At 41.8% G+C, this 26817-nt stretch overlaps 1 protein-coding gene across 1 annotated transcript in view; it reads left to right on the top strand.

Moving 5' to 3' along the window:
* Positions 1 to 24430, top strand: part of GRAMD2A (GRAM domain containing 2A) — a 92744-nt gene extending 68314 nt beyond the window's left edge. The window contains exons 9-12 of the mRNA XM_029575336.1: positions 4148 to 4310; positions 8483 to 8579; positions 17994 to 18102; positions 23567 to 24430. Coding sequence (XP_029431196.1) covers positions 4148 to 4310; positions 8483 to 8579; positions 17994 to 18102; positions 23567 to 23611 — 414 coding nt within the window. The 3' untranslated portion in view covers positions 23612 to 24430. The remainder of the gene's footprint in view (positions 1 to 4147; positions 4311 to 8482; positions 8580 to 17993; positions 18103 to 23566) is intronic.
* The last annotated feature ends 2387 nt before the right edge of the window (positions 24431 to 26817 follow it).

A 26817-nucleotide genomic window follows, 5' to 3' on the forward strand; every position in this document is an offset into this window, starting at 1 on the left:
TTCAAATGGTCTGGAATATTTTGCCACCTCACAATTTTGTATGTGATATCTTTCTTTTGTTTATATATTCTACATTTCTGTGAAAGTATTTTTTTTTTTCTCACGGATATGCTTGGGCTCCCTGGTATGCAGCTAGAAATGATCAGCACTGTATTTCTGGGAGTTTCCAACCAGGAGGCATTTCATGATGAACCAGTCTACCTCTGGCTGAGGCTTCCCACTGTGACAACCTGTTCTTGGCCTTGCCTTATGGCTCCCCACAGTGGGGACGTTGCAAAAAAGTTGCGCTGAAAACAATAAGGGAATTAGTGCCTCTACAATGCGCGTCCAACGCAGAGTGAAACTAATAGCGCTCATCACATGCAAATGCACGTCAATGAGGCTATTAGCTATTCACTCCCTATAAAAAAAAAAAAAAAAAAACATGTGCGTCTAGGGTGCACATTTTAGCGATCAGAAATTAACGCCTGCCCAGAGCAAGTGTTAACTGTTGAGCGCTGCTAAAACTAATACAGAAAAGCAGAAAAAACCCTGCTTTTCTGTACTGCCTCCTACTTAATATCGTTGGGATATTAACTAGGAGGAACAACTCTTTAAAAAAAAAAAAAAAAAAAGTTGAGAAAAGCCCCTGCAGTCAGGTGCAGGAAGCGGATGCCGTCGGTGGCTGTTCCCCGGTTAAGAAAACAGACGCTGTAAGGAGTGAATAAATCAATATTAGAGTGTTGGGCACTTAATATTAATTTATTCACTCCTTCACTTATTGCCGATTGCTCCCTTCATTGTCACATGTCAGTGAAAGGACCAATCACCTTTCAGAAGGCTGTCCTGAAAGGGGATTGGTCCTTTCATTGATACATGTCAGTGAAAAGGACCAATGGGCAATATGAAGGAGTGAATAAATTAATATTAAGTGCCCAACATTCTAATATTGATTTATTCACTCCTTACAGTGGGGCAGTCAGGTTCGGAAAATGGATGCTGAATTTATCAGTGTCTGTTTTCCTAACTCGTGGATTTGCCAGGGGTTCAGGAACCGGATGCTTGTCAACTGAGCATCCGCTTCCTGCACCTGACTGCAGGGGCTTTTTTAAACTTTTTTTTTTAAGAGTTGTTCCTCCTAGTTAATATCCCAATGATATTAAGTAAGAGGCAGTACAGAAAAGCAAGGTTTTTTTCTGCTTTTCTGTACTAGTTTTAGGAGCGCTCAACAGTTAACACCTGCTCTGGGCAGGCGTTAATTTCTGATTGCTAAAATGTGCACCCTAGATGCACATTTTTTTTTTTTTTGTATAGGGAGTGAATAGCTAATAGCCTCATTCACATGTATTTGCATGTGATGAGCACTATTGGTTTCATTCTGCGTTGGACGCGCATTGTAGAAGCGCTAATCCTCTTATTGCATAAGGGAATTAGTTAGTGCCTATACAATCCGTGTCCAACTGCGGGTTATACAGTGTGCTCAGCTGAGCGCACTGTATTGCATTGGTCGCACTGTGTGTGTGTGTGTGTGTGGGGGGGGGGGGGGGGGAGGGCTAGAGGAGATCTTCTCCTTGTCTTAGTGCTGCTCTATGGATGGTAGTGGTCACTGTCTTCTCTCCCTCCCCAGACTTCTATACCTCCGATGCACTCATTGGTGGCATTAGAGAAACCTGGCGGGGATCCAATGGAAATACAAAATTATAGGACCTATCTCACTGATTGATATGGATTGCAATGTCTTTGCTAAAGTGTTAGCTATTACACTTAAGAGGGACTTGGGTAAATTAATCCACCAAAATTAGATGGGCTTGGTATTTCTGTAGGGGGGGAATATGTTTAAATTTCAATTTATGCAGATGACTTCTTATTATATTTTGGAAAGTTCATCCTTACTCAGTTATCTCTTTTAGACTGTCTTACTGGGATTTCTGGCTAAGTCTGAGCTCTTGTCTCTAAATAAGATGTTTCACCCCTATTCTTCTCCATGGAAATCTGGTGGTATAAAATACCCAGGGATATGGTTCTTATCAGACCTGGAAACATCCATGCAAGAGAATATGGAGATGATGATAGCCTTTCTGATTTTTGTCTTGGTGGCGTAGACGAGAAAACATCAACATATCTTTCACCAGGACTAGATATACTTTCCCAGTGTCTACAGGCAGAGTATGGGTGTCTGTGTGTTTGGGGGGGGGGCGTGATAAGGCAGCAGGTGCCTCATCCTTCCCCTGAGAGATAGGGTGGAGTGTCCACTCCCAGGCCACCCTTCCCAGCTGTTTACTTAAAGTGGCTGTGTCCCCCATCTCACGGCAGCAGCAACTTGAAAATGTAAATTCAGCTTGGGTCCTGCAGCGGCCCTACCCTCTCCTCCCGCAGGGGCTTCCTACGCAGGGCTTTGAGCGTGCACTAAATGGGCTGCAAAACCCCCATGCTGAATTAACTTTTTCAAGTTGCTGCCACCGCAGGATGGGGCCATGGCCACTTTAGGTAAGCGGCTGGCAGGCAGAGTCAGAGGGAGGCGCAGCAGCAATGTTCCGGCACCTATCAAAAAATCTGGCACCAGAGGCAGCTGCCTAAACCTAAATCCGGGCCCTGTCTTTCACGCCTGAGGTTATTTATCTTTTTAATGTTTCCTGTTTTGTTTTTGGTTACGTTTTATGACCCGGTTTCTATGTCACAAGAAAGTACCCCGCGCTGCTTTAAAGAAGCTGAAACTTCTGAAATACCAGGGGTAAGGGGGTTAATTTTTCCTAATTTTTTCTCATATTGCAAAGCCTTTGACCATCTTCCTTGTTTGTTTAGAAAAGGCAATTGCTCCTTTATTGTTACATTACTTTCCTGGGGCTAGATTAAACAAACATTTACAGCCGAATCCTATCATTTCAGCTACACGGGAAGTGTTCTGTTTTTTTTTTTTGATGGTGTGGTGGACAGAAAATGGTCTTCATGCAAATTATTTTCCCCGAGGCACAATCCTACTTTTAAGGTCAATAATATACCGATTTACTGGTGTTCCTGGTCTGCGGGTATAAGGGCTGTGATGCATGTTGTGAAGGATGATTGTGTGTTCTTGTTTCAGGAGCTCTGTCATCAATATCACCTCACTTTGTCCTATTGTTATAAATGCATTTAACTAAAACAGTGTTTGATGTCTTGGCAATCTGAATCTGCAGGGTTGTGGATGCTTGCTTGAAGATTTCTGCAGGCAGAAATGCTGAATCTAATTTGCATAGAGTTCTAATGAGTAATTATTATCATCATCGTAGTGGGGTGGGGAAGGTCTGGGGGTGGGAGATGGGAATCACAGAATCACAACAATGGAAGTTCTTTGGGGAGGAGATAGTGAGATGCTCTCTCTCTTTTGGATCTCAGCGTATTAGGTGGACTCCTAGTAAGCTTCATAAAATAAATTGTTCAGTCTCAGATAGGTGCTGTTTTGTTTTGTTTGAATACTGTGGGGCCACTTAATCATTAATTGTTTGAAGACAATGTCAGGAAGATTCTTAATATTCATTTCAGTTTGTCTTATCAACATGTGTGTTGCAAATCAGTTTCTCTTCCAGATGGTTTCTCAACACGTAATGGGTGTTTAAATGTTAATATCCATAACTTGCCAAAATAGTTTTTTCTTGCTGGAAAGATTATTCTTATTAATGATGTTTTTGGGTGGAATTCTGTATGCTTGGTTTACAGGTATGAAGTGGTAGCAGCTACAAAATGCAATTGAATTTTTAGGTTTTGTAAAATTTGAAGGCCCGTCCAAGACTATATATTAATGGGGTGAAATGACTTTATACTCTGCTGGATTGCATTATGGTACATGTTGTCTAATGTGTCTCTGACATTTAATTGTATGTATCCCTATTACTGTGTTTATTGTCCTATTAAATTATTCTCAATTTAAAATCAATAAAAAAAATGATGGAACACAAAGAAAATGGGCCTTATTACAGTGGTTGCTAGCTGTACTTTATATAAGCAATAAAACTTTATTTTAACATCACCTGTCTGATTCTTCAGTCCCAAAACATATGGGCCAGTAGTGGTCATAAGTTACCAGTTTCACTGAAATGAAGGATGGGATTAAAAATAGAAGAAGTCAAATATTTCTCATCATGAACTCGGACGTCAGTTCATCCACTTGTCATCTCTACTGTGTTTTCTATAGACAGAGATTGCCCCAGAGGTGAAGTGGAGGAGGACAGTGTCGCTGGCATCTCTTGTTACCCCTCTCCCGGAGGCAGAGTATGTGTGCAGCAACCGCAGAAACTCCAGTGTCAGCCAGAGCACCAGGAAGAGCTCCTTCCAGTCTGAGGAGTCCCCGTCCTCAGGTGAAAATGGCCGCCAGGACTAATACAATGACGTGAACCCATGCCATGTTTAGGCCGAGTATTGGGTGTCTGAATGTGCAGTGGTGGTCAAAAAAGCAGTTAGGAATTGTTTTGGAGAGAAAGCGAGAATAAAATGGAGGTTATTGTAATACCACTATGTTGATCCATATTGCAATCACGCCTTGATAGCAGTTCTGGTCACCTCCTCTCACAGAAGGCAAAGTGGAGCTTGAAAAAGTACAGAGAAGGGCAACAAAAGATGACAAAAGGGGTGGAGAAGGCTAAGCAGGTTAGAACACTTCACCTTGGGGGGGGGGAAAGACTGAGAGGGGGCTGTGATAAAGGCTTATACATTTGAGTGGGGTGAAACAGGTAAATAAGGAGCAATTATTTACCCTTTCAAATAATACTAAAACAAGGGGACACTCCATCAAACTGACAACCAGCAGTTTTAAACCAGATCGTGGCAAGTACTATTTCACTCAGTGCTCAATCAAGCTGTGGAATCTGCTGCCAGAGAACGTGATGCAGGCAACTGCCATTGCAGGGTTTAAGAGAGGTTTGGACAAGTTTCTGGAAAAGTCCATAAATGGTTAGTAGACAGGCAGATTTGGGAAAGCCATTGCTTATCCATGAGAGTGAGCAACAAAAAATAAATCTACTGTTTGGGATCCAGTCTGGCCACTGTCGGAGGCAGGATGCTGGGCTCGGTGGATCTTGGTCTGATACTCAGCACGGTACTTAGGTTCTTAAAACATTAAACAGTGCATAATCTGCATGTACTAGGGCACAGTTTCAAAACAAGACGGGCCAAATTTTAAACGCAACATGCACGCTAAAAGGCCCATGTGCATGAGTATGTAAGCAATGTGAAAGCGACATGGATATCAAAAGCTGCTAATTATGTGCATATATGCACGCGTGTGAGCTGAAGAGAGACAGACAGGGCATGGGCATTCCAGGGCCGGGGTCAAACATTACGTGCGTAAATCCGTATTTTAAAACCCGGAGGCCGCAGCGTGCGTGAATATTTACTGCTGCTCCTGAGGAGGTGCGAGTCTACAGAAATCACTTTTTAGGCCTAACGCGACAGGGTGAGGGGTCCGGGTCAGTTGTGGGGAGTGCAGGTTGAAGAACCAGAGGGGTCTGGATGACCTTGAGATAAACTGGTGGCAAACTGATGGACTACTTGGTAAAACTGGGAATGTCCCTCGCGTGAGCATGTTTTAAAATCCGCTTACCATACCTTTACGTTGGTTAAAGCAGCCTTGGGAAGCGGGTGGTATGGGGCTCCCTAACCTGTACAATTATGGGTGCGCAGCGATGATGCGTATAATCAGAGGCTGGATATTGGGGAAATCTTCATGTATTAATGTTCTGGCAGAAAATACCTTTACCAATCCCCTGGCTTTAAGTTTTGTTCTTATGGCCGAAGGTACCAAGATATCGCCCTTGTTGATTAACCACCCGTTGGTGAGACCTTTGCGAGGGGCGTGGGTGCATCTCACCAAAGTGTTGGGAGTACCCCCACGTTGTACGTATTTAACTGCTCTACGGGGAAACCCGGATTTTACACCTGGGTCCACTACCACCTATTTCGCCAGTTGGTGGACGAAGGGGGTCACGTATTTGGGACATGTGTTGGATGCTGCAGGGGTTTATATGCCCTTTGAGAGCATACAAGAGATGTATGGGATATCAGCTTCACATTGCTTTGGCTATATGCAACTGGGTCATTATGTTAGATCCCTGGGAAACCCCGAACAACATCGGGCGACCTTTCAGGCGATTGATGGCTTTCTTAAGTTAGATGCCACTAAGGAGCCAACTCTCTCCACGTATTATCGGGGGTTGGCTAGATTGTCCCCTACGGACTCATATGCGATTTCAGTGGATCGTTGGAATAGAGAGAGTAGTTTTCAGGTGACGGCACGTATCTTTGCGGGCAGTGTGAGGGGGGTTAAACCGGTCACCAGTAATATATACTTTCGTGAGATGCACCTCAAGTTTTTACACAGGGCTTATATTTCCCCCCACATTGCCTTCAAGGCAGGGTTGGCAAGCTCAGATCATTGTCCACGTTGTGGCAACGGGAAGGGGACATTTGCTCACGTCTTTTGGGATTGTCAGTACTCTCAAAGATATTGGCAACAGATTACTGCTTACTTAGCATTATTGGTGGAGGCATGCCTACCTCATTCGCCGTATTTGTGGTTATTTCACTGTATCACACGCTTTTTAGTACCTAATCCAAGCCTCAGGGCTCTGATTAAAAAAGCTGGTCTCGTGGGGAAAAAAGTGATCTTGCTTAATTGGAAAGAAAAAACGGGACCATCATTCCGAACCTGGCGACTGCAATTTCATCGCTTGATGCAATATGAATATTTGGCTTCCAAAACGTCCCCGAGGCTCCGGAAACTATTCTTGCAGACGTGGGAAGCCTATATTCAAAATTGCCACATAAAGCAAGGAGTCTGGTCCTCAATGATTGAATATAGGAGTGAGGGATCGCAACTGGACTTTTAGGTTGCATGGCTATAGATCGCTGGGAGGGGGGTATGTTCTCTTTGTATTGGTTGTAATTGTAGTTTCTGTGGGGGGGGGATGGTACTATGGGGTAGTACTATGGTCTATACAGGGAGAAAATGTGGATAGTGGTGGTCATAGGTATGGGTAAGAATATTGTATAAGTTTATATCGAAATTGGGGTATTGTACGTATTACCCGGGTTATATATGTTACATGTATGCATTGAAGGTTTGACCACTCAATAAAACATATTGAACATAAAATCTGCTTACCTGCGTGCGTTAAAGCTGACAGAGTCCTAAGGAAGGTACACGAAGTACGTTTGCTTGAGTAACGGCTTAAAATTAGGCGCACACTTGCATGCAGTAAATCTATTTTAAATCCTACGCTTGCAAATACGCTCATTATTTAAAATTCCAGTGTATGTCTGCTCGCACGCCTATACGTGTATGGGTGCCAGCACACTCGTTTTAAAGTTACTGTCCCTGTGCATAAAAATTAGCATATACACACGTAAGTAGCATCTACTTGCATACTCCGTATTTTCTGAAGTTGAAAATAAGTGTGTATTTTTCACTTTCACGCACACATACGCACATAAAAAAAGGGGCAGTCTAGGGACGTTTCTGGGCGGAGCCAACACTTGTGCACACAAACTGCTATTTTAAAAGACACACACACACATACATTTGCCAACTTACTTGCATATTTTTATACCTGCTTTTCAGTTATCCATCTAAATGGCTTTTCAATATTGACCACCTGGTATAAATGATATTAAACATGTTTACTGGGTAGTACTGACTGGGTGGGAGGTGTGGGTGAACTTGGGGGGGGGGGGGGGGGGGTTCAGGATGAAGAAACAGGAAGATCTTGATGACCTGGTTAATTTCATTTACGTCAGCATGTTTTAAAATTAGCAGACTTTACATGCGTAAATTGGGACTTATACATGGTTTCACTGCATTGCATGTATTTGCGTGGAAGCCTATATAAGCGTGTATGTTGCAGGGTAGATAGATGTGTATTTTGATATATACACATTATCAAATACTTGCGTAGATCTGCTCGTGGCCATATATATGAGTATAAGCCACTGCGGGCATTTGTTTGAAAGTTATCCTCACTGTGGTTTGCACAGATTCCTGGCTGTAAATTTACAGATAGTCATGTCCTGCTTTTGGTTTGGTTTTAATTTGTATCACAAATAGTGGGAATTGTTGAGCTACATTCTTAAAAAGTGCCAGACTGTAAATGTTTGAGATGGGAGATGATTAAAAAACAAACAAACAAACAAACAAAAAAAACCCCATACAGCAATGGCCCAGAATCACACAAGTGGCCTGCAGTCAATAACAAGTAAGATATATTAGATAGTAGATAACACCGTTTTAAAATATTATTTAAAATTTAAGATAACTTTTTTTTTTGTTGTTAAAGAATGATGTCTGTATCCTTTCCCAGTGCCAGAGATTGGCAGACTCAGATAGTGTTACAATGTCCTACATCAGTTTTGAATCCTTTCCAAACCATGTTTATCATGCAGTAATGATCCGGGGATCCTACTCCTGACCGGATGGGCTTTCTTCACCTCTTCTGTTAATCCATAACACATTTCACTGGTGTTTTTCCTTTTGGCTTAGAACATACAGCGACCACAGAAGAGGATCTAGAGCCTGGCCGTCTAGCAGCAGAACTAAGGCCATCAGAAGCCCAGCTTCTAAAGCTTTTTGTAGTACTGTAAGTACCCATTGCATGCACTGCCTCTACTGTATGCAAATCTCTTTCTTGCATATTCATTTTGGATATCCTGAAAACCTGGCCTGTTTGTGGTTCTCGAGGACCAGAGTTGGCCACCTCTGCCCTAGATTTTCCCAACCTGCTAATGACTCCTCAAGGTACTCCCCCATTTTGATTTCCTGAAGTCTAGGACCCTTGCCTTAAAATGAACATGGCTATTTGAGAGTGTTCTTGGGTTAAAGTAAGCTACTGGATTTGCAGAGTCAGAGGTGAGTAAGAGTTGAGATAGGAATCTCAGGTATTTAAAATGTGTTATTTATATTTTTTTTATATTCTTTTTGTGTTATGATAAGGTAAAGCAGGTAATCAATTATATAACAAGGCAATGAACACTAGGGATTTGCATCAGGTGCCTGATAGTTTGCGCTTTCGGGGTCGTCTGGCCGTGGAAAAATCTCATTTTCCCATGGATCAGCATTTTCTTTTTAGTAAAAAATTGTTTTTCGGCTTAGTGCGTGCTAACTCCCGGTAGCGCGCACTAACAAAAAATAACAAAAAGTAGCAAAAAAATAACAAAAATAATTTTTTTTTGTTAATGCCGCTAACAGGAGTTAGCGCGCACTAACCCGAAAAATGATTTTCACGAAAAATCTGGGGAAAAAGTGTTCGTTTCACGTTTTTCACTAATATATAACGAATTAAGAAATAGCATACAATATTTCAATTCGTTATAAAAATGATTCACATCCCTAATAAACACAATTTTACAGCTTTACAAAACATAACACACACATGTGATTTAAAAAATAAAAATAAATGTAAAATACCCAAGATTCTTGATCTCAACTTTTTCTCACCTCAGATTAATGACTCTGCAAATCCAGTAGCTTTCTTTAACCCAGATATACTCTCAAATAGCCAGGCCTAATACTTTTGTGAATCTTTAATTTAACTTCCAAATGAATTTCAAGTGGCAGCAGGTTCCATAAGATTAATTCAAAACATTAAATGCTACTTCACTTTGTCCCTACTAATTATAAGCAACCAAGCAAAGCAATACAACAGCAAGAGAATGAAAGAATTTGAACTTGCTGGATATATATATATTAGTATAACGATCTTAACCATACAGGTTCAATTCACCAGATCAAATCTACATAAATACAAGTTGAACCAACAGAGTTCTGGCTCTATACTACTTTATTACATTTTAAAGCCCATTTTAATCCATGAAAGTAGATAGGACACTCTTTTGAACACTGGAATTTTTTCAGCCTCTGTAATTAAATGGTGGTTTTGTATTTATGTGCATTAGTTAGGCAACAATGTTTTTAATGAATGTATAAAACAGTGTAGTTAGAATGTGTCTAAAAAGGCTAATGGTATAAAAAAAAAGGGCTTTAATAAAATTTAATAAAGTAGAATAGAGTCAGAACACTGTTGATTCAAATTATGTATATATAAAACACTAGTGTGTTTTTACCTTATTGTGTAATAAGCTCTGTTAGATAATAAAACTATATAGTAGAAAGCTGTGTAATGAGATTAGTTTAGAGCAACAAAACTAAAAAATATAAATATGGGGGGAAAAGCCCACTCATAATAAGTTGTTTAGAACTGCCATAGATGGCTAGTCAACAAATTCCAATCATTGCAGACATAAAAAAAACCCCCCAAAAGATTATGACGGAAAATTTGAAACAGCCGTGTGGCTGCACATATACGCATGTATCCCGGCTCACGCCAAAGGATGCAACTATATTATGACATACGCGCATATATGCGCACAAAGTATAAAATAGGCTGTATGCATATACATGTGCACAATCTTATATGGACGTGAACATGTGCGCACAAATGCCTTCTCTGCTGTTTATGAAGAGGGATATTAGTAGATAACGCACACCAACGCAGTTACCAGTTTCCCCAGTTCGTTTCTAATTAGTCCAGGTAAAGGAGAGGACTTCCTAATCCCCCAGGTTAATTAGCCTCCCTTTTACCCTGTTAGCCCCCACCCTTAAAACCCCGCTAACTAGCCTATTTTTTTTTTTTTTTTGTTCCTGGACTCACACGCCATCCAGTAGTTATACAGTAGAGGACCCCAGTGCGCCTATGCGCATAAATATTTACTAGCAGATTTCATTGAGAAATCTAGAAATGCCTATGCTCCCCCCAGACCAGGCCCACGCCATTCCCCTTTTGTGAAAAAAACTGTTGTGCATGTACCAGGAGATAAGCGTATACATGTGCGCTTTTTTAAATCTGTGCAGTGTGCTCTGGCCCGACTTCTGCACATATCTCTCAACTTTGGCCCATGTAAGGCTTTTAAAATTCCCTAAGTGCACCAAATGCACCTTGGATTATTGCAAAATGTTACCTCTAAAACAGCCCCCAAAAAATTTTAGGTGGATCATTTAGATAAGGGAGAATTTTATAACTATTACATAATCCAGATATCGAGCATCCAGGAACACGTTCGTCACAATTGCTTGTACTGCCGTTTTTTGTTTATAATCTATCTATCTATAGGAAGATAACATTAAAAATAAACTATCTATATAAAAACAAATATAACATTTATTTTAAGGGCGAGAGAGAGAGAGCCTCTTTATAAGGCCTTTATAGTAGTCAACTATTTATATCACTATAGGAGAGCCAGCTAGTAACTTGAGGTGAGGTTTTGGTGGTGGTGTAGGGTTTTGGGGCCAGTTTTACATGCAGAGTGAGGCATACGAACAGCACAGTGCATATCAGTGAAGATTTGACATCATTTGGGGTGAGAAAAGTCAGACTAAGATGAGATTACTGTTCTCTCGCCCTAGCTTGATAGTACCCTGGTAGAGAGTCCATCAAGCTAGGGTGAGAGAACATTGTAGAAATCTCATCTTTCTGTGACTTTCCTCGCTCGAAATGACATCAAATCTTCACTGAGGTGTACTGTGTCATTTTTACATCTCACTCGGCATGTAAAACTGGCCCCAAAACCCTACACCACCACCAAAACCTCACCTCAAGTTACTATCTGGCTCTCCTATAGCAGTATAAATAGTTGACTACTATGTATGCCTCACAAATTCGTGCGTTACATTATTGCATGGTGCGATAATGCCCCTCATTTTTATTAATCCCGCCCAAACCCCTCCCAGTCCATCCCCTTTGAATAAATTTGCCAAATTTGCATTCACGTCATGTGCTGCGATAACTATCGTGTGCATTATGGCCTTATCATGGGTGTTAACTCCATTACACACTTTGAATGACCCTGTAAAACAGAAAGCCCAACAGGTTAACGCCTGTATTAGGGGCTGGGCAATAATGCTATAAAAAAATAATAGATAAATCATACAGTAAAACTAAAAATACAATATACCTTATCCATATCAGCCAGGACAGGTCAAACAAATGAAAACTGTTACAAACATAGAAAAACCAAAACATCATTAAAACATATGTTGTTAGAAAATTGCAGCAGAAAACATAGAATAAATGAATTAAATCCATTTGGTGGTACTTAGAAAATGTGTTTATATACATTAAAATGGCCTCAAATGCATTGCCAAAAATATAAATTATAAAAATTATTTTAAAAATTAATAAAATACTTTAAAAAAAACATACCATCTCTATCAGCCTCACCCCATAAATGGGAATGATAAATTTCTTTCTGATAAATTGGTGATAAGTCAATTGAGCAGATGGATACCTATATTTAGTATGAATTGAAACACCCAGGAGTGAATTTTTGAAGGAGTTATGTGCATAAAAATAGCACATATCATAGCAATTTTCAAAAGCCCACTTGTGCACATACAACCTTTTGAAAATTCAGTGAAATTGCAAAGGAGTTACATGTGTAATAGTAGCAATTTTCAAAAGCCCATTTACATGTGTAAATCCTTTTGAAAATTGCCTATACATAATCTGGCAAAATAGAAAAGACAAAAAACGATGAGGAAGGAAAGAGGGGAAAAGAGAAGAAACAAAAAAATAAGAAAGAGGAAGGGGAGGAGAAAGGGAAAGAGGAAAAAAGGGAGGGGAAAGAAAAAAGAACAGATATAGGAAAATGGAAAAATGATATATGGGAGAGAGACAAAGGGGGCATCGAAAGGAGAAGAGGGAGATAGGAATAAGGGAAAAACGTGTAAGTCCCACATAGAAAGTTCTAGAGATGCTATTGCACTGCAATACAGAACACACCACCTTTAAAAATCAAAGCTGACATAACTATATATATAAATTGATATAATAATAAGATAATAAAGATGGGAAGGAGAAGAAAGGGAAAAGGGTTGAACACTGCTTAATATGCAAGCCTGAAAAATCTTTACTACTCCACACACCCCTGTTCCTCCCCCTTCCCCCTTCTCCTCTTCCCTGTCACCTTTTCCCTTCCCTTCCTGTTCCTTTCCCCTCCACTTCCCTTGGTTTTCCCCCTCCACCCCATCCCTTTCCCCCTTCCCAGTGTTACTATTGTGTTATCAATTCATAAATAGTTATGTTGGCTTTGATTAGTAAGCCTTGTTTGTTTAGGAGGAGCCCCCCGCTCCCCATTAGATGTGGCTTGTTATGTACAAATAACCGAAAAGGTGGTGTGCGCTGCTGTCTGAAGGTGCATTGCAGGGCAGGGGGCGCTATAGAACTTTCCTTTACTCCCCTCTTCTTTCCTGTTCCTCTCCCATATGTCTTTCTTCTTCTGTGGGTTTTTTTCCCCATGTTGATTCTTTTCCTTTTAACCCTCTTCCCCTTTTTCTTTCTCCTTCCTTTTTTTCTTTCTCATTGTTTTTAGTCTTTTTCTACTTTTCTAGACTGTGTGTTTCAAGTTCATATTACATATAGAATATATTACATATAGAATATATTACATATATTCATTATGGAATTCTATCCCTCCGGATCTGAGACAAGAACCATGCCTACCGACTTTTAGAAAAAGGCTTAAGACTTGGCTATTTAAACAAGCCTTCCCAGATCAGAACTAAAAGATAGCAATTTTATAAGAGATAGCAAACTATACAAGAGACTTCACATTATAATGTAAATAATGTAATCCTTACTGTTCGGCTCTCTTATTCTAATTTCTCTTCCCAGTTTAAGACCCTTGTTGTAATGTAACTTTTGATCTGCTTGCACTTGTTTATGTTTCGTTTCTTGTTCTCACCCCTTGTTGTATGTAAACCGGCATGATGTGGTTTCTAATCATGAATGCCGGTATAGAAAAACGCTAAATAAATAAATAAATATAGGTATCCAGCTGGTGGTTGGAGTTTTGACACCATTTTATTAGAAAGGAGATAATCATTCCTGTTGATGGACAAGGTATATTTTTAAAGACTTTTTTTTATAAATTTTATTTTTATTATTTAAAATTCCTGGCTTTGTGCTTTAATGTATATTAAAAAAAACCACAGATATTATAGGGATTTCATTAGTTTATGCTCTTTCTGCTGATCTTTTCTACACACATACAAAAGGCATGTTTTAATTATGTTTTAGATTTTATTTGTTTGTACCATACAAAGGGATTCATCATTCTGCTATAAATATAGTGGAATGATGGCCCACGGGAAAAAAAAGAGGCGGGGGGCGAAAGTATGCAGCTGGTGGTTGCAGCCGGGCCATGCGCTTTCGCCACCATAGCGCCATGGGAAAAGGTGTTATTTCCCGCAGTACTGCCGGGCCATAACCCCGCCCACCCTCCTCCCCTTCCCCTGATTTAAATTGTACCACTGCGATGCTTCCGGTATCACATGCGTTGGGGCCTTATCGCGTGCAATACCGGCCTTTCCCTCTTTCCTGCTAATTTTAAGCCTGCAGTGCTGCTTGTTGTAGTAAGAAAGCAAATCTGCTCTATATTTAGGGGCTGCAGAATGAAGACACTTTAAAGCCAGGGGTAAAAAATGTTAAACTGCATCTGCTGTCCATTTGCAAGCCAATGTAATTCTCTCAGTATTGGCTTAACATGATCAAAGTAGTTTTTTCTTATCTAGTAGTTTAGCAGTGGTGCTCTACAAAAGAAGCAGCAGCTTCAATTGGTACAAAGCATTGCAATAATCAATTCGGCCTACTATTGGATAGTTTACAGATCACTGTTTGACAAAAAGAAAAAATGGTGTAACTTGCCATACCAGTTTAAGATTAATAATGTGGTTTTCATCTAAATAGACACCCAACCTTCTCATCACTTGACTTGGTTTCATTTCAACCCCAGCAATTTTGGGAAAAACATACTGTCTCTTATGTATCCATAATAACTCTGTTTTCATAGGGTTTGGCTTAGGTTTATGACATGATAACCAAGATGCAATAGCTTGTAAACAAAGATTCAGATTAGAGACTGCTGAAATCTGAGCCTGAATCCACTATAGCGATCAGCTGGATGTCAGCAGCAAAAAGATGGCAGTCATTAGGGATTCTGGTGTTGAATGCTAACACCAGAGCCAAATGTTAAATATCAGGTGCGACAGAGCTGAACCTGTGGAAACTCCACACCTCAGAGCCCTTGGTGCTGCGTGTTCACCTGCACACAGAACCTTTTGGGATTTTTGCTGAAAAAATTAAAAAGATGACGACATGCCAGTACAGTTCCCTGCACCCCAATTTCCTGCAACCTTTGCCAACACTAAATTATGATCCAAGCATATCAAACACTGCGGATAAATCGCGGAATACCCAGACTGCTCTTATCTGTTTTCATATGGACCATTAATTGCAGATAACAGCAGTGTTTTTGTTGTGTTCCGCACCCGTGGATGGCCACGGGCGCGGCCCCCCTACCTCCACCGCGGCAACTCTTGACTAATTCCCCCAGGCCGGTGCCCGTCACTCCGGTGCTGGTCCGCAGTCTGGCCGCTGGGTAGGGAGCCGTCCCTGCTCCTCCCTCGCGGCGTTCTGCTGGCTTTCCTCTGCGGAGGAAATCCAAGATGGCCGCCGCCATCTTTAGGCACGAGGCCGCGCCCCCCTTGCTTGATTTAAAGGGACCTGCTCCCTTTAATGATACTCACCTGCTTCCAATGATCCAGAGCAGAGGAAGTATATTAGGAGGCTTCCTCTGCTCATTCCTTGACTTGGCAACATCCTACGTTGGTCAGGTCTGCTTGCTTCGGTGAGTTCCAGTGTCTCGATTCCTTGTTCCTGTTTCGTCTTGGGGTTCCTGACTTCGGATTGGCTAGCGGTAATTCTCTGGTGTGTGACTTCGGACTGGCAAATGGTGATCCCTCGGTGTGTGACCCCGGACTGGTAAGCGACGACCCTCTGGCACTTGACCTTGGACTTCTTCCTGACCATCGTCTCCAAGGGCGCATCTAAGTCCCAGCAGCCCGGGTCCCTACGGGCTCCTCCCGGGGGGGGACCGCAGGCTTCCAGGGGTGAAGCTCCAGTTAGCCCTTGCACCGAACATCCGCTTTCCTTGACCTCTCAAAGGGTCCACCTAAGTACGGGCCTCCTCCTGGGGGGACCGCGGACTTCCAGTGGCGAAGACACACTTCCGTTCCTTGGTGTCACGACTCTTCGTCTGCGTTCACAGTGCCGAGGGTCAGCTGGTCACATCTTCTGTTCCTGCCTCTCCTCCCGACGGGAGAACCTACGGATCTTCTCCAAAGGTATACCATCCTCCCGTCAGCCCAAGGGTTCACAAGCCTGAGCATAACAGTTTTAGTGCTACAGCCAATCCGAAACCCAGATTTGCATAGCCAAAGAACTCCTGCTGCCTCTGTAAACTGTAATAACTGCCTATGGAAGTATATGTTCAGCCAGTTTCTCTAAATAAGACAGATATGAAACTGGGCGATAATGTCTACACTGCAATGAGGTTCATTGTATTCTTTTTCAAAATTCGTATTCTTGAATGAATATAGAAAGAAGAGGATCCAAACAGCAGATAGTAGCCCAAACAGAGCCCAAAAATTTCAGAATCCCTGAGTTATAGTTTTAAAGGAATCATAACACCTCCAGCCTTTTACCTTCTATATTCCTTTGGGGTCTAATTCCTCACTCACAATTATCTAACTAGTTTCTTACATCTCATGTCTTTGATCAGTCAACTCACAAGACTCATTCTTGCCTATATCACATCCATGTAAACCTCTCTTAATGTAAATTAAGTTAAACATAGGGACAGTAACTTTTAAACAGGTGCATGGGTGCACATGTGCACACGTTCGTCGGCCTATACACAGGGGCATGCCTATTTTATAACATACGTGTGTATATGCGCCCATTATAAAATAGTCTGACTGCGCGCACGTGTACGCAATTTTAAGTGGACTTACGCCTATGTGCACAGATGCCGCTTCTACCCTGTATATGAGGGGATTTTAAAAGATACATGTGCGCTGACACCATTATCAGTTTTATCAGTTCATTCCCAGTTCACCCAAGTAAGGAATAGGACTTACAAGCCCTCCTAGTTTAATAGCCTCCCTTCTCTCCCCTGTTAGCCTCGACCCTTAAAACCCTGCCGTTGTCTATTTGTCTTTATTTTATTGCTTGCACGTCATCCATAGCAGAAGTAAATTTACATGGCAGGGGACCCTGGCACGCACCTATTTATGTAAGTAAGCACAGATTTCAAATTGAAATCCAGGAACGTCCATGCCCACACACCACCCTTTGGAACTTTTCATTTGTGCATGGAACTTGTATGTGTATCTCCCAGTTTTGGCACACTCCGGCTTTTAAAATTCACCTTTTTGTTTTCAATCAGGCCATGGTGACATAGAAATGCATAATAGCTGCCTAAGGTGATGCAGAAGTTGACAACTAACTGGTGCTGTCTGAATATGTGGCCTCCCTCAGTTGCTGCCACTTAGCCAGCTGTTTATCCAGCTAAATAGTTGAATAAGTGAGGAGCAGGATGGGGGCATTCCCGAGTGGAGCTATTTATCTGGCCTAAATCAGCTGGATAAATGCTGATATTCAGCCTTATCTGGCTTAGCGGATAACTCTAGGACAGTTATTTGGCTGTCGTATAGCTAGCCAGATAAACTAATTTTATCTGGCTAATTGTAAGATAGCCAAGCATGTTCTGTGGCATGGGCCACACTGCTGACTATCTCAGCCAAGTTAGCTGGATAAGTTTTATCCTGCTAACTTGTTCATCCGGATAGTCACTGAATATCCAATCTCCGTGTCTAGCACAGAGCAGCTTGAATTCATGCCCCAGGACATTCTCCTGGTTCAAAGTCCAATGTTCTAATCATTGGACTAGTTCCTCTCCTTATAAAATTGGGGAAGGAAATTGGCTAGAAAATCTCTTTTTCTTCTTCTTCTTTTTTTTTTTTTTTTTAAAGACTTGGGTACCTCAGTTTTGGGGGTCTGGGGTGCAGTATATTAAAGCAGGGATCTGTCTCTTCCTGGCAGCAGCTTCTCCAATCTGAAGGTTACTAACAGCAGTTCTTCTTCTTTCTTTATTTACAGTGTGTTCCTTTTAGTTGTTGTCTTCATTTTATTTAGCGTTCCGCATATACCATCTGGAACAACAACTCGTGATTCTGCACCGAAACCATTTCACACGAGCACACAAGAGGTAAGTAAGCTTATCCTGTGGTTGACTTGCAGATAGATGATGTAGGGTTTTTTTTCTAGGCCCTCCCCAGGGGTGCATATGAGGTAGGTGTGCTCACTGTGTTCCCTCTCTCTCAAATGCACAAGAGGCAATCACTATCTCTCTGACACACGGGGCAGGTGTGCTTTTTCTCCGTGTACCCTCTTGCAGGCACAGTGATGTCCCATTGCAGTTCAATAAGATCAAAGGCATCTCTGCACATAAGCCCTACGAAATGAGATTTAAGGATGTAAAAATGTCTACTCTAAAAGAGAGTAGTGCAGTGGTGTAGCCAGTACTGATTTTTTTGGCAGAATCTGAGGTTAATGTGGGCAAGTAGAAGAATAGTGCTCCCATCTCCAGCATTCTCCTCTTGTCTCAACCTTCCCCCCCCCCCCCCAGCAGTTTCTCTCTCCCCCTCTCTCATCTCAACCCTCTGCATCCCCAGCAGTCTCTTTCTCAAGTTTCATCCTCCGCGCCCCTATCCCCAGCAGTCTTTTTCCCTCTTTCAACACTCCTCCTCCACACAAGCTTTCATCTCTCATAGGAGAGAGAGACTACTGGGGATGGGGGTATATTTCAGACTTGAGAGAGAGAGAGACTGCTGCAGACTAAGGCAAGTGGAGACTAGAGGGACAGACTGCTGAAAACAGGGTCGGGTGTGGAAGATAAGTCTCAAACCCTGCCAAACAATCTCTTCTCCCCACCAGTTACTCTTTCTCTCTCATTCCCACTTTCCCTAGAAGTTTCCCAATCAGTCTCTCTTGCTGTCTCTCATTACCTTCCCCTCCCCTTCCTGGGTCTGTATTCAGTGGTCTCTCTCTCAAACCCCCTCATTTCCCCATCTAGCCTCTCTCTCCTGAAGATCTGAACACACAGCCTGCAAGTCCTCCTCTGAAGCTGAGCTCCTGTGGCCACTGTCTGTGCTGCCTCTGAGTCCTCCTCTTGAGCCCCTGCTGACACCGCCCTCTTCCTTTTCAGCCCTGTGGCTACAACACCGATGATGCTGATGCCGCATCCTCCCATTGGCCCCACTTTGCTCTTAATTGGGTGGGCGTGAACCCAAAGTTGGTGGCCTATGGTCCACCCATAGCCATGTCTCTAGAGCTGGGGATAGGACGCAAGCATTCAAATACTGCACAGATATAAATACAAAAGAGAGGATACTTTTCCAGTGGCATGTGAGCTCTAGAAAATAGAGGATATTATATAAGGGCAATAGGGGGCAGACTCAAGAGTGACATAACAAAATACTTCTTCACAAAGGATAGCGGATTCATGGAGATGGCAGAGCAAACAGTAATAGAATTAAAAAAAAAAAAGCATTGAATAAACACAAAGGATATGCGTGTAAAGCCTGAGATTGTGAAACAGGCAGACCAGATGGTCCTTGCAGTCCTAATCTACCATCACAATCTGTTTCTGTGTTAGATGATCTGTAAAAGGATGAAATAGCAAGATTGTAATAGAGGCATTAGAGCAGAGATGAAGGTCAAATGTATATGGCTCTCATTGTTTTTTAACTGTGTTAAAGCTGAAACCTTCCATAGATCCTTAAAACACATGTGACACAGTTATTAGTTCAAATATTTATATTTGTGACCAGTTACTGGTTTTCTATCTGGGATTGTGTTCACACATGTTAGTTATCACGTGTTTATTTCTACATCCGGTAGTACGCTTCAGGCATGTCTGTATGAACTACCTGGCTTGCAATCAGCAGAGCACCCCAGCCTATATTTTCTCAACTTCAAAACATGCTTTTTTGCACTGTGAGGGTGCTGTTATACCTATTTGTAAACACAATGGTCTGTAATTTTAAAAAAAACAAAAACTAAAGGTTGTTTTATTTACTTTTTGCTTATCTGAGTTTTCTAGCCCCCACGCACCCTGCTATTAATCATTCTTTTTGTATACTGCACATGATCTGCTCAGATTTCACACTGAATGTCTGCCAGGCAGGGTCATTGGCATTGCATATCTACAGTGAGGGGAAGAGGGAAGGGGGAGATTCTCCCTGTCACAATGCACAGAATGAGAGCGGACCTTTCTCCTAGGGTCACAGCTAGTAACTTGTAAATCTGTTTCCGGAAATGTCATCATTAAAAGTGGCAGGGGACATTTCTGATGACATTCTAGGGGGCGCATTTTTGAGTGTGGGGTGGGTTTGGGGTTGTACTTCCGGTGAGATGAAAAAATGGCCAGAGTCCATTAATTCTGTTGTCATTAAAAAGTAACAGGGCCTTTTCTGATGACGTTCTACGGGGTACATTTTTGGGGGTATGTGAGGGTTGGACTTTTGGTGTTGTCATACCAGTGACATCATAGGGGAGTTTGGTTTGGGGTAGGGCATGAGAGGGGGCCACTTCATTCACTTCTATGGGGTGAGAGGGGCATGGGTGGAGGTGGGTGTGGGGTTTGGGGTAGGAGGGGTGGGTTGGGTTTGGGGCAGGCAATGGGCAGGGCTACATACATTCATTTTTGTGGGTGGAGAGTGGACAGGGCTTAAACTAGCTGCTGTCATCCTTATCTCACCTGTCATTCAGTGTGATTGACAGTTGTACCCATAGACTACTGACAGCACCAGAGACAGGGCTCTGCCTGGTGACTTTATTGGCCAGTGCCCCTAATCTCAGTGCAGCAGAGAACAGCCCTTTACTTCCTGTTCTAGTCCCTCACCCTCACCAGGGCAGTGTGCAAGGACCAGGATGGGGAGAGGTTGAGCTAGAATGGACAGAGCAAAGCAAAGAGCCACTCTGCTTTGTAATCGAGCCTCTTCCCTCCTGTCCTGCAGAGAAAAGGAGGGAAGGGGTGAACCTTTAGTATTTGTTTACATATTTCTGTTTATAATTTTTAGTTACTTCTTCTCTATTTAGAAATGTGATGGCAGAAAAAGACTGAATGGCCTATCTAATCTACTCATCCACTCAACTAATTCATCTTACAATTCCTATCACTCCCTCAGAGATCTCATGTGTTTATCCCATGCTTTCTTGAAATCAGAAACTGTTTCTGTCTCTACCACCTCCACGGGAAGTTGTTCCATAAGTCCACTACTCTCTCTGTAAAGAAATATTTCCTTAAATACTCCTGAATCTACACCTTTTCACTCTTATCCATGACCTCTCATTCTGAAGTCGCCTTTCTGCTTGAAAGAGGCTTACCTCCTGTGCATGAAGCTTTGGAAGTAGGTAAATGCATCTATCATATTGTCTCTATCTTATCTTTACTTTAGAATATATGTGTTTAGATCTTTGTCCCCATATGCTTTACATCGAAGACCACTGACCATTTAGTAGCCACCCTCTGGACAGAGACTCATTTGGTTTAGATCCTTTTGAAGATGAGGTCTGCACCCAGTATTCCAAATGATTTCTCACCAGGGACCTATACAGGAGCAGTATCTCTTCCAATTTTCTGCTGACCATTCTTCGATGTAGCCAAGCATCTTTCCGGCTTTTGCAGTTACTTTATCCACTTATTAGGCACCTTAAGATCATCAGATATGATGATCTCCAGATCTGCTCTTTCATGCTTAGAAGAATTTCAACCTCCCATACTGTGGTCTCTCCCTTGGGTTTTTGCACTCTAAATGCATTACTCTCTGCTAGACAATTCCTTGAGCTTCACTAAATTCCGCCTCATGTCTTCTATACATTCTGGCTGTCTACCCTGTTGCAGGTTTTGGTATCATCAGCAAAAAAACCTTTACTGACAGTCCTTCACCAATATGGCTCAAGAAAATGTTGAAAAGAACTGGTCCAAGGACTAATACCTGAAGCACACTGCTAGTAATGCCCCCTACTCCTTGAAGTGAATTTTATTTACCCTTTATTGCCTCCCACTTAACCAGTTTCTAACCTATTCTAGGGCCCATACCAAGGGTGCTCAGTTTATAAGTTGCCTATGTGTATGACCAATGTGAGATATTCTGCTAATAATGTGTAGTTTCCATGTAGTCCAGCTTGTTCTGTTTTTCCATTAGAAGGTGTATTGCTAATAAATACATTTGGATTTTTAGTCCAACTCTCCAAATAATGCTCAAGGCAGCTTATAGCATTAGAATTCGGATACTTTAAATCTCTTCCCCAAAAAACTTACAGTTGGTGGGTACTTGAGGCAATGGGAGATAAAATAACTTGTCCAAGCTCACAAGGACTGTCTGTTGGATATGAACCCTGGTTTCCCAGTTCAGCCTATTGATTTAAACACTAGGCCTCTCCTTTCCTTTACTCTGCTGGGAAGAATAGCAATTCTATTCTAGGGCCTGGTATAATATTTATACTGTCTTCTCAAAAGTTGGATTGCTGCTGTGTGAGTCCTGGGAGTTATATGCTGTTTTGGTTTGCCAGGCAGGTCTGGCTTTTCCATTAGAACGATCTTGTAAAAAAAAAAACAACCACCCACCTAATTGGACATATGAGCAGACTTTGCCCTTCATCTCTGCATTACTTTTAGGTGCTTTTTAGGATGGGCAATTTTTTGAAAAGCCTTTAGGTAAATATCTCATAAATAGCTTTTGAAAATTATCTTCCCTTTGTCCAGTTATGTGTTTACAGAACTGGTTTAGGAGTGGTTAGTGATTGGGTCCTGATTGTTGAGTCTAATTATCAAAATCTCAGATGGAAAAAGGAGGCTTATTGGGATGGGGGGAGGAGGGAGGAACAGGCACAAGGCTGTAGATTCACTTATGTGCCTAATATCTTGCACCAACCCTGCTGGAGGGGGTGGGCTATAAGGATCATGAAACATGTGGAGAAAAAATAAATGGGGATCGATGTCACTAAGCCAAACAATAGAAGAACCAGGCAGCTCCAATGAAGTAATCAAATAAAAGGTTACAAAATGTACAAAATGAAGTACTTCACATAATACAGGGCTAACCTTTGCAGTTCATTGTCACTGGACCCCGGGCAGGCAAATGATATGACTGGGATCACAGAGGGATTAGAGCAGGGCTCCCAAACCTGTCCTGAAGACCCCCACAGCCAGTCGGGTTTTCAGGATATCCACAATGAATATGCATGAAATAAATTTGCATATGGTGAATCTCCATGGTATTTAAATGTATCTCATGCATATTCATTGTGGATATCCTGAAAACTCGACTGGCTTGGGGTCCCCAGGACAGGTTTGGGAAGCCCTGGATTAGACATATTTATGGAAACAAAGTGAACCACAAATCAGGGACGTCGTCAGGGGTTTCCGTGTCCCCTTGGCTAACCATGACTGCAAGAAACTGGAAAGGGGTGACAAGGTGAATAATTGTACACGTATGAAGTCCATTACTGTGGGCCATGGGTGCTTGACTTAGTAAAACCTTGGTCTGGCCTACTTTCGTAATTCTTATCTTCTTATGACTCCTTTAATCTGTGGGGTTTCATAAATATTTTACACTTTATTCTAATGCTTGAATCTGACTATTTAATTGTTCCTTTACACATAGGTGACTTGTCTCCAGATCCCTTCATTACAGATGCCTGAAAGCTGAGGTTCAAGACCCTACTCGACTGTTTGGAAGAGAACACCACCCTTCCTTGTCCGTTATCCATGATCTATATTTTTTTATTTTATTAATTTATAATTCCATTACTTAGAAAGAAACATGAAAAAGAAGACACATTCGTGAAATGGCATATTCCTATATAAAGATCAACCTTAAAAAAAAGAAGAGACTTAAAGGGATTAATTCACACTCAAGTCCACAAAAAGTATAGAACCAAATAGAAAGGGGAGGAAAAAAATGAAAATACAGCATAGAGAGTATACAATGAGCATCATAAGTGTCCTCCTGGGTCAAACCAAGCTCCATTGAGCCCAGCATCTGGTTGTTTAACAGTGGCCAGTCCAGGTTGCAAGTACCTGGCAGATCGCATAAAGTAGATCTAATTCCTGTTATGCACTCCCAGGGATAACAATAGTTTTGTTTTTTTTAGTCTGCCTGGCTAATAATGTGTTAGGGACTTTTCCTCTTGTAGCTTCTCCAAACCTCTTTTAAAACACCGCTATGCTAGTCGCCTTGATCACATTCTCTTGCAATAGATCCCATAGCTTGATAGGCCACTGAGTGAAAAAGTTCTTCCTACTATCGGTTTTGAATCTGCGGTTGTGTTATGGAGTATCCCCTTGCGTTAGTATTATTTAAAATGGTAAATAACTGTCCTTTATTTACCCATTCCACGTTACTCATGATTTTATAAAACTTCCATCATGCCTCCCCCATTCAGCCATCTCTTTCCAAGCTGAAGAGCCCTAACCTGTGTAGCCTCTCATCATGGGAGAGATGTTCCACCCCCTTCATCATTTTTGTCGCCCTCCTGCACCTTTTCTAGTTCTGCTGTGTCTTTCTTGAGATGGGGTGGCCAGAACTGCACAGGATACTCAGGGTGTGGTCGTCCCATGGCTTGATAAAGAGGCAGTATGGTATTTTTGTTGTATTCTCCATTCCTTTTCAGATCATTCCTAACATTCTATTTGTTTTACTTGCCACTGAACACCAAGCAGTGTGTTTCAATGTATTTTCCACTAGGACTCCAAGGTCCTTTTCTGGGTACTGACTCCCAATATATAACATATCATTGAATACTTGTAGTTGGGTTTGTTTCCCTTTGCACTTTTTCACATTAAATTTAATCTGCCATTCATATGCCCAGTCTCCTAGTCTAAGAAGGTCCCTCTGCAGTTCCTCACAATCTGCTGCTGTTTTAATAAATGTGAATAATTTTGTATTATCTACGGATTTGATCACCTACTCATAATTTCCTTTTCCAGATCATTTATGAATATGTTAAACAGCTCAGGTCCTAGTGCTGATCCCTGCGGCACTTCATTAACAACCTTTCTCCATTTGGAAAACTGAACATTTAGTCCTGACATCTGTTTCCAGCCTTTTAATCAGTTACCTGACCACAATAGGACATTGCCTCCTACCCCAAGACTTTGTCATTTCCTGAGGATTATCTCATGGGGGACTTTGGCAACTGCCTTCTGAAAATCCAAATACACCATATCGACTTTATTTGCAAGATTTACATTTTCAAAAACATCTAATAGACTGGTAAAACCATGTTGACTCTTCTACATTAAGCCTTGTCTATGTAGATAGCCCAGTGATTTTGATTAAGAATGGCTTCTACCATTTTACCTGACACCAACATCAGGCTTGCTGGTCTGTAGTTTCCTGGATCACCTCTGGAGCCCTTTTTAAAAATCAGTGTCACAGTAGCCACCTTTCAGTCTTCAGGAATTGTGAAAACTGTTGTACTGATGTAAATGATAGATTACTAGTAACAGTTATGTGATTTCAAGTTTTAGTTATTTTAGAACAATGGTTATCCCTGTTTGCATTAGTTTGCTTTCACTTTCATGGTCTGCACCAAGGATTATGTACAGGTTATGGTAACCTGATAGCAGGGCTTCTCTCTCCATTCTTACCTGCCCAGAAGATTCCAAGTAAGCTGGAAGAGTGGTCGAAGATTTGGCAGCTGGGATTCAATGCCAAGAAATGCAGAGTCATGCATCTGGGGTGTGGTAATCCGAAAGAACTATATGCATTGGGGGTGATGGGCTGATGTGCATGGAGCAGGAGAGAGACCTTGGGGTGATAGTAGCTAGCGACCTGAAGTCGACGAAGCAGTGTGACATGGCAATAGCCAAAGCCAGAAGAATGCTAGGCTGCATAGAGAGAGGAATATCTAGTAAGAAAAGGGATGTGATTATCCCCCTGTACAGGTCCTTGGTGAGGCCTCACCTGGAGTACTGTGTTCAGTTCTGGAGACCATATCTCAAAGGAGACAGAGACAGGATGGAGGTGGTCCAGAGAAGGGCGACCAAAATGGTGGGTGGTCTCCATCAAATGACTCATGAGGAGAGGTTGAAGAACCTGAATATGTATACCCTGGAGGAGAAGCGAAGCAGGGGTGATATGTTACAGACCTTCCGATACTTGAAAGGTTTTAATGCTGGGCAGACTAGATGGACCATTTTGGCCTTTGTCTGCCATCATTACTATGTAAGTGTTTTAAGAGTTTCTTCCACTCATGGAAAGCAATACACTCCAGGATAAGAAACTTGCAGGTGAGCAGTATATTTGGAGCAAGGGGGCCCCTTTAATAATTTTGTATGCAAATGCAATAAGGAAGGACAACATTTTAAATTGTCCTTCACACAGTAGCAGTGGCTGTTAGCTTCTATGTCCTGAGCGAGGACTCTCAGGTTGAAGCACACTGTCTCCTCGGTGTATACCAGAGCCTAAAGAAAGCTGCAACAGCACACAAGTTTTTATTTTTAAAGTTGACTTACATTAAATAGGAACTCAGATAATGCATACAGAAAAATAAAAATTTTAAAAACTCACTGTTACCTTCTAGCTTTTTCCAAGAGCTACTGATGCTCAGTAAATTGGGAGCTGCCTTTCTGTATTGTAAGCAGTTAATTAGCTTTACCTGATTTTTTTACAGGCATTTGAAATTCTATGAGGGATCAAACCAGATGCAGCCTCACCACTTGAGACCAGTGCAGAACAGGGCGGAAAGTCATGGTGAGGTTGAGATTACTGGCCAGGTGGAAAATCTCCAGCCCTGATGGGAAAGAGCCTTGGTCTTATGTTACCCCAATCTGTACAAACCCTTGCTGCAGCCACTAGAGAGTTCATGAAATGGGAATGAATGGTAAAGCAAAATTTCTACTGTGTTCTAA

The sequence above is a fragment of the Rhinatrema bivittatum genome, chromosome 13 (genome assembly GCF_901001135.1).
Source record: "Rhinatrema bivittatum chromosome 13, aRhiBiv1.1, whole genome shotgun sequence".
In the NCBI taxonomy this organism is placed as follows: Eukaryota; Metazoa; Chordata; class Amphibia; order Gymnophiona; family Rhinatrematidae; genus Rhinatrema; species Rhinatrema bivittatum.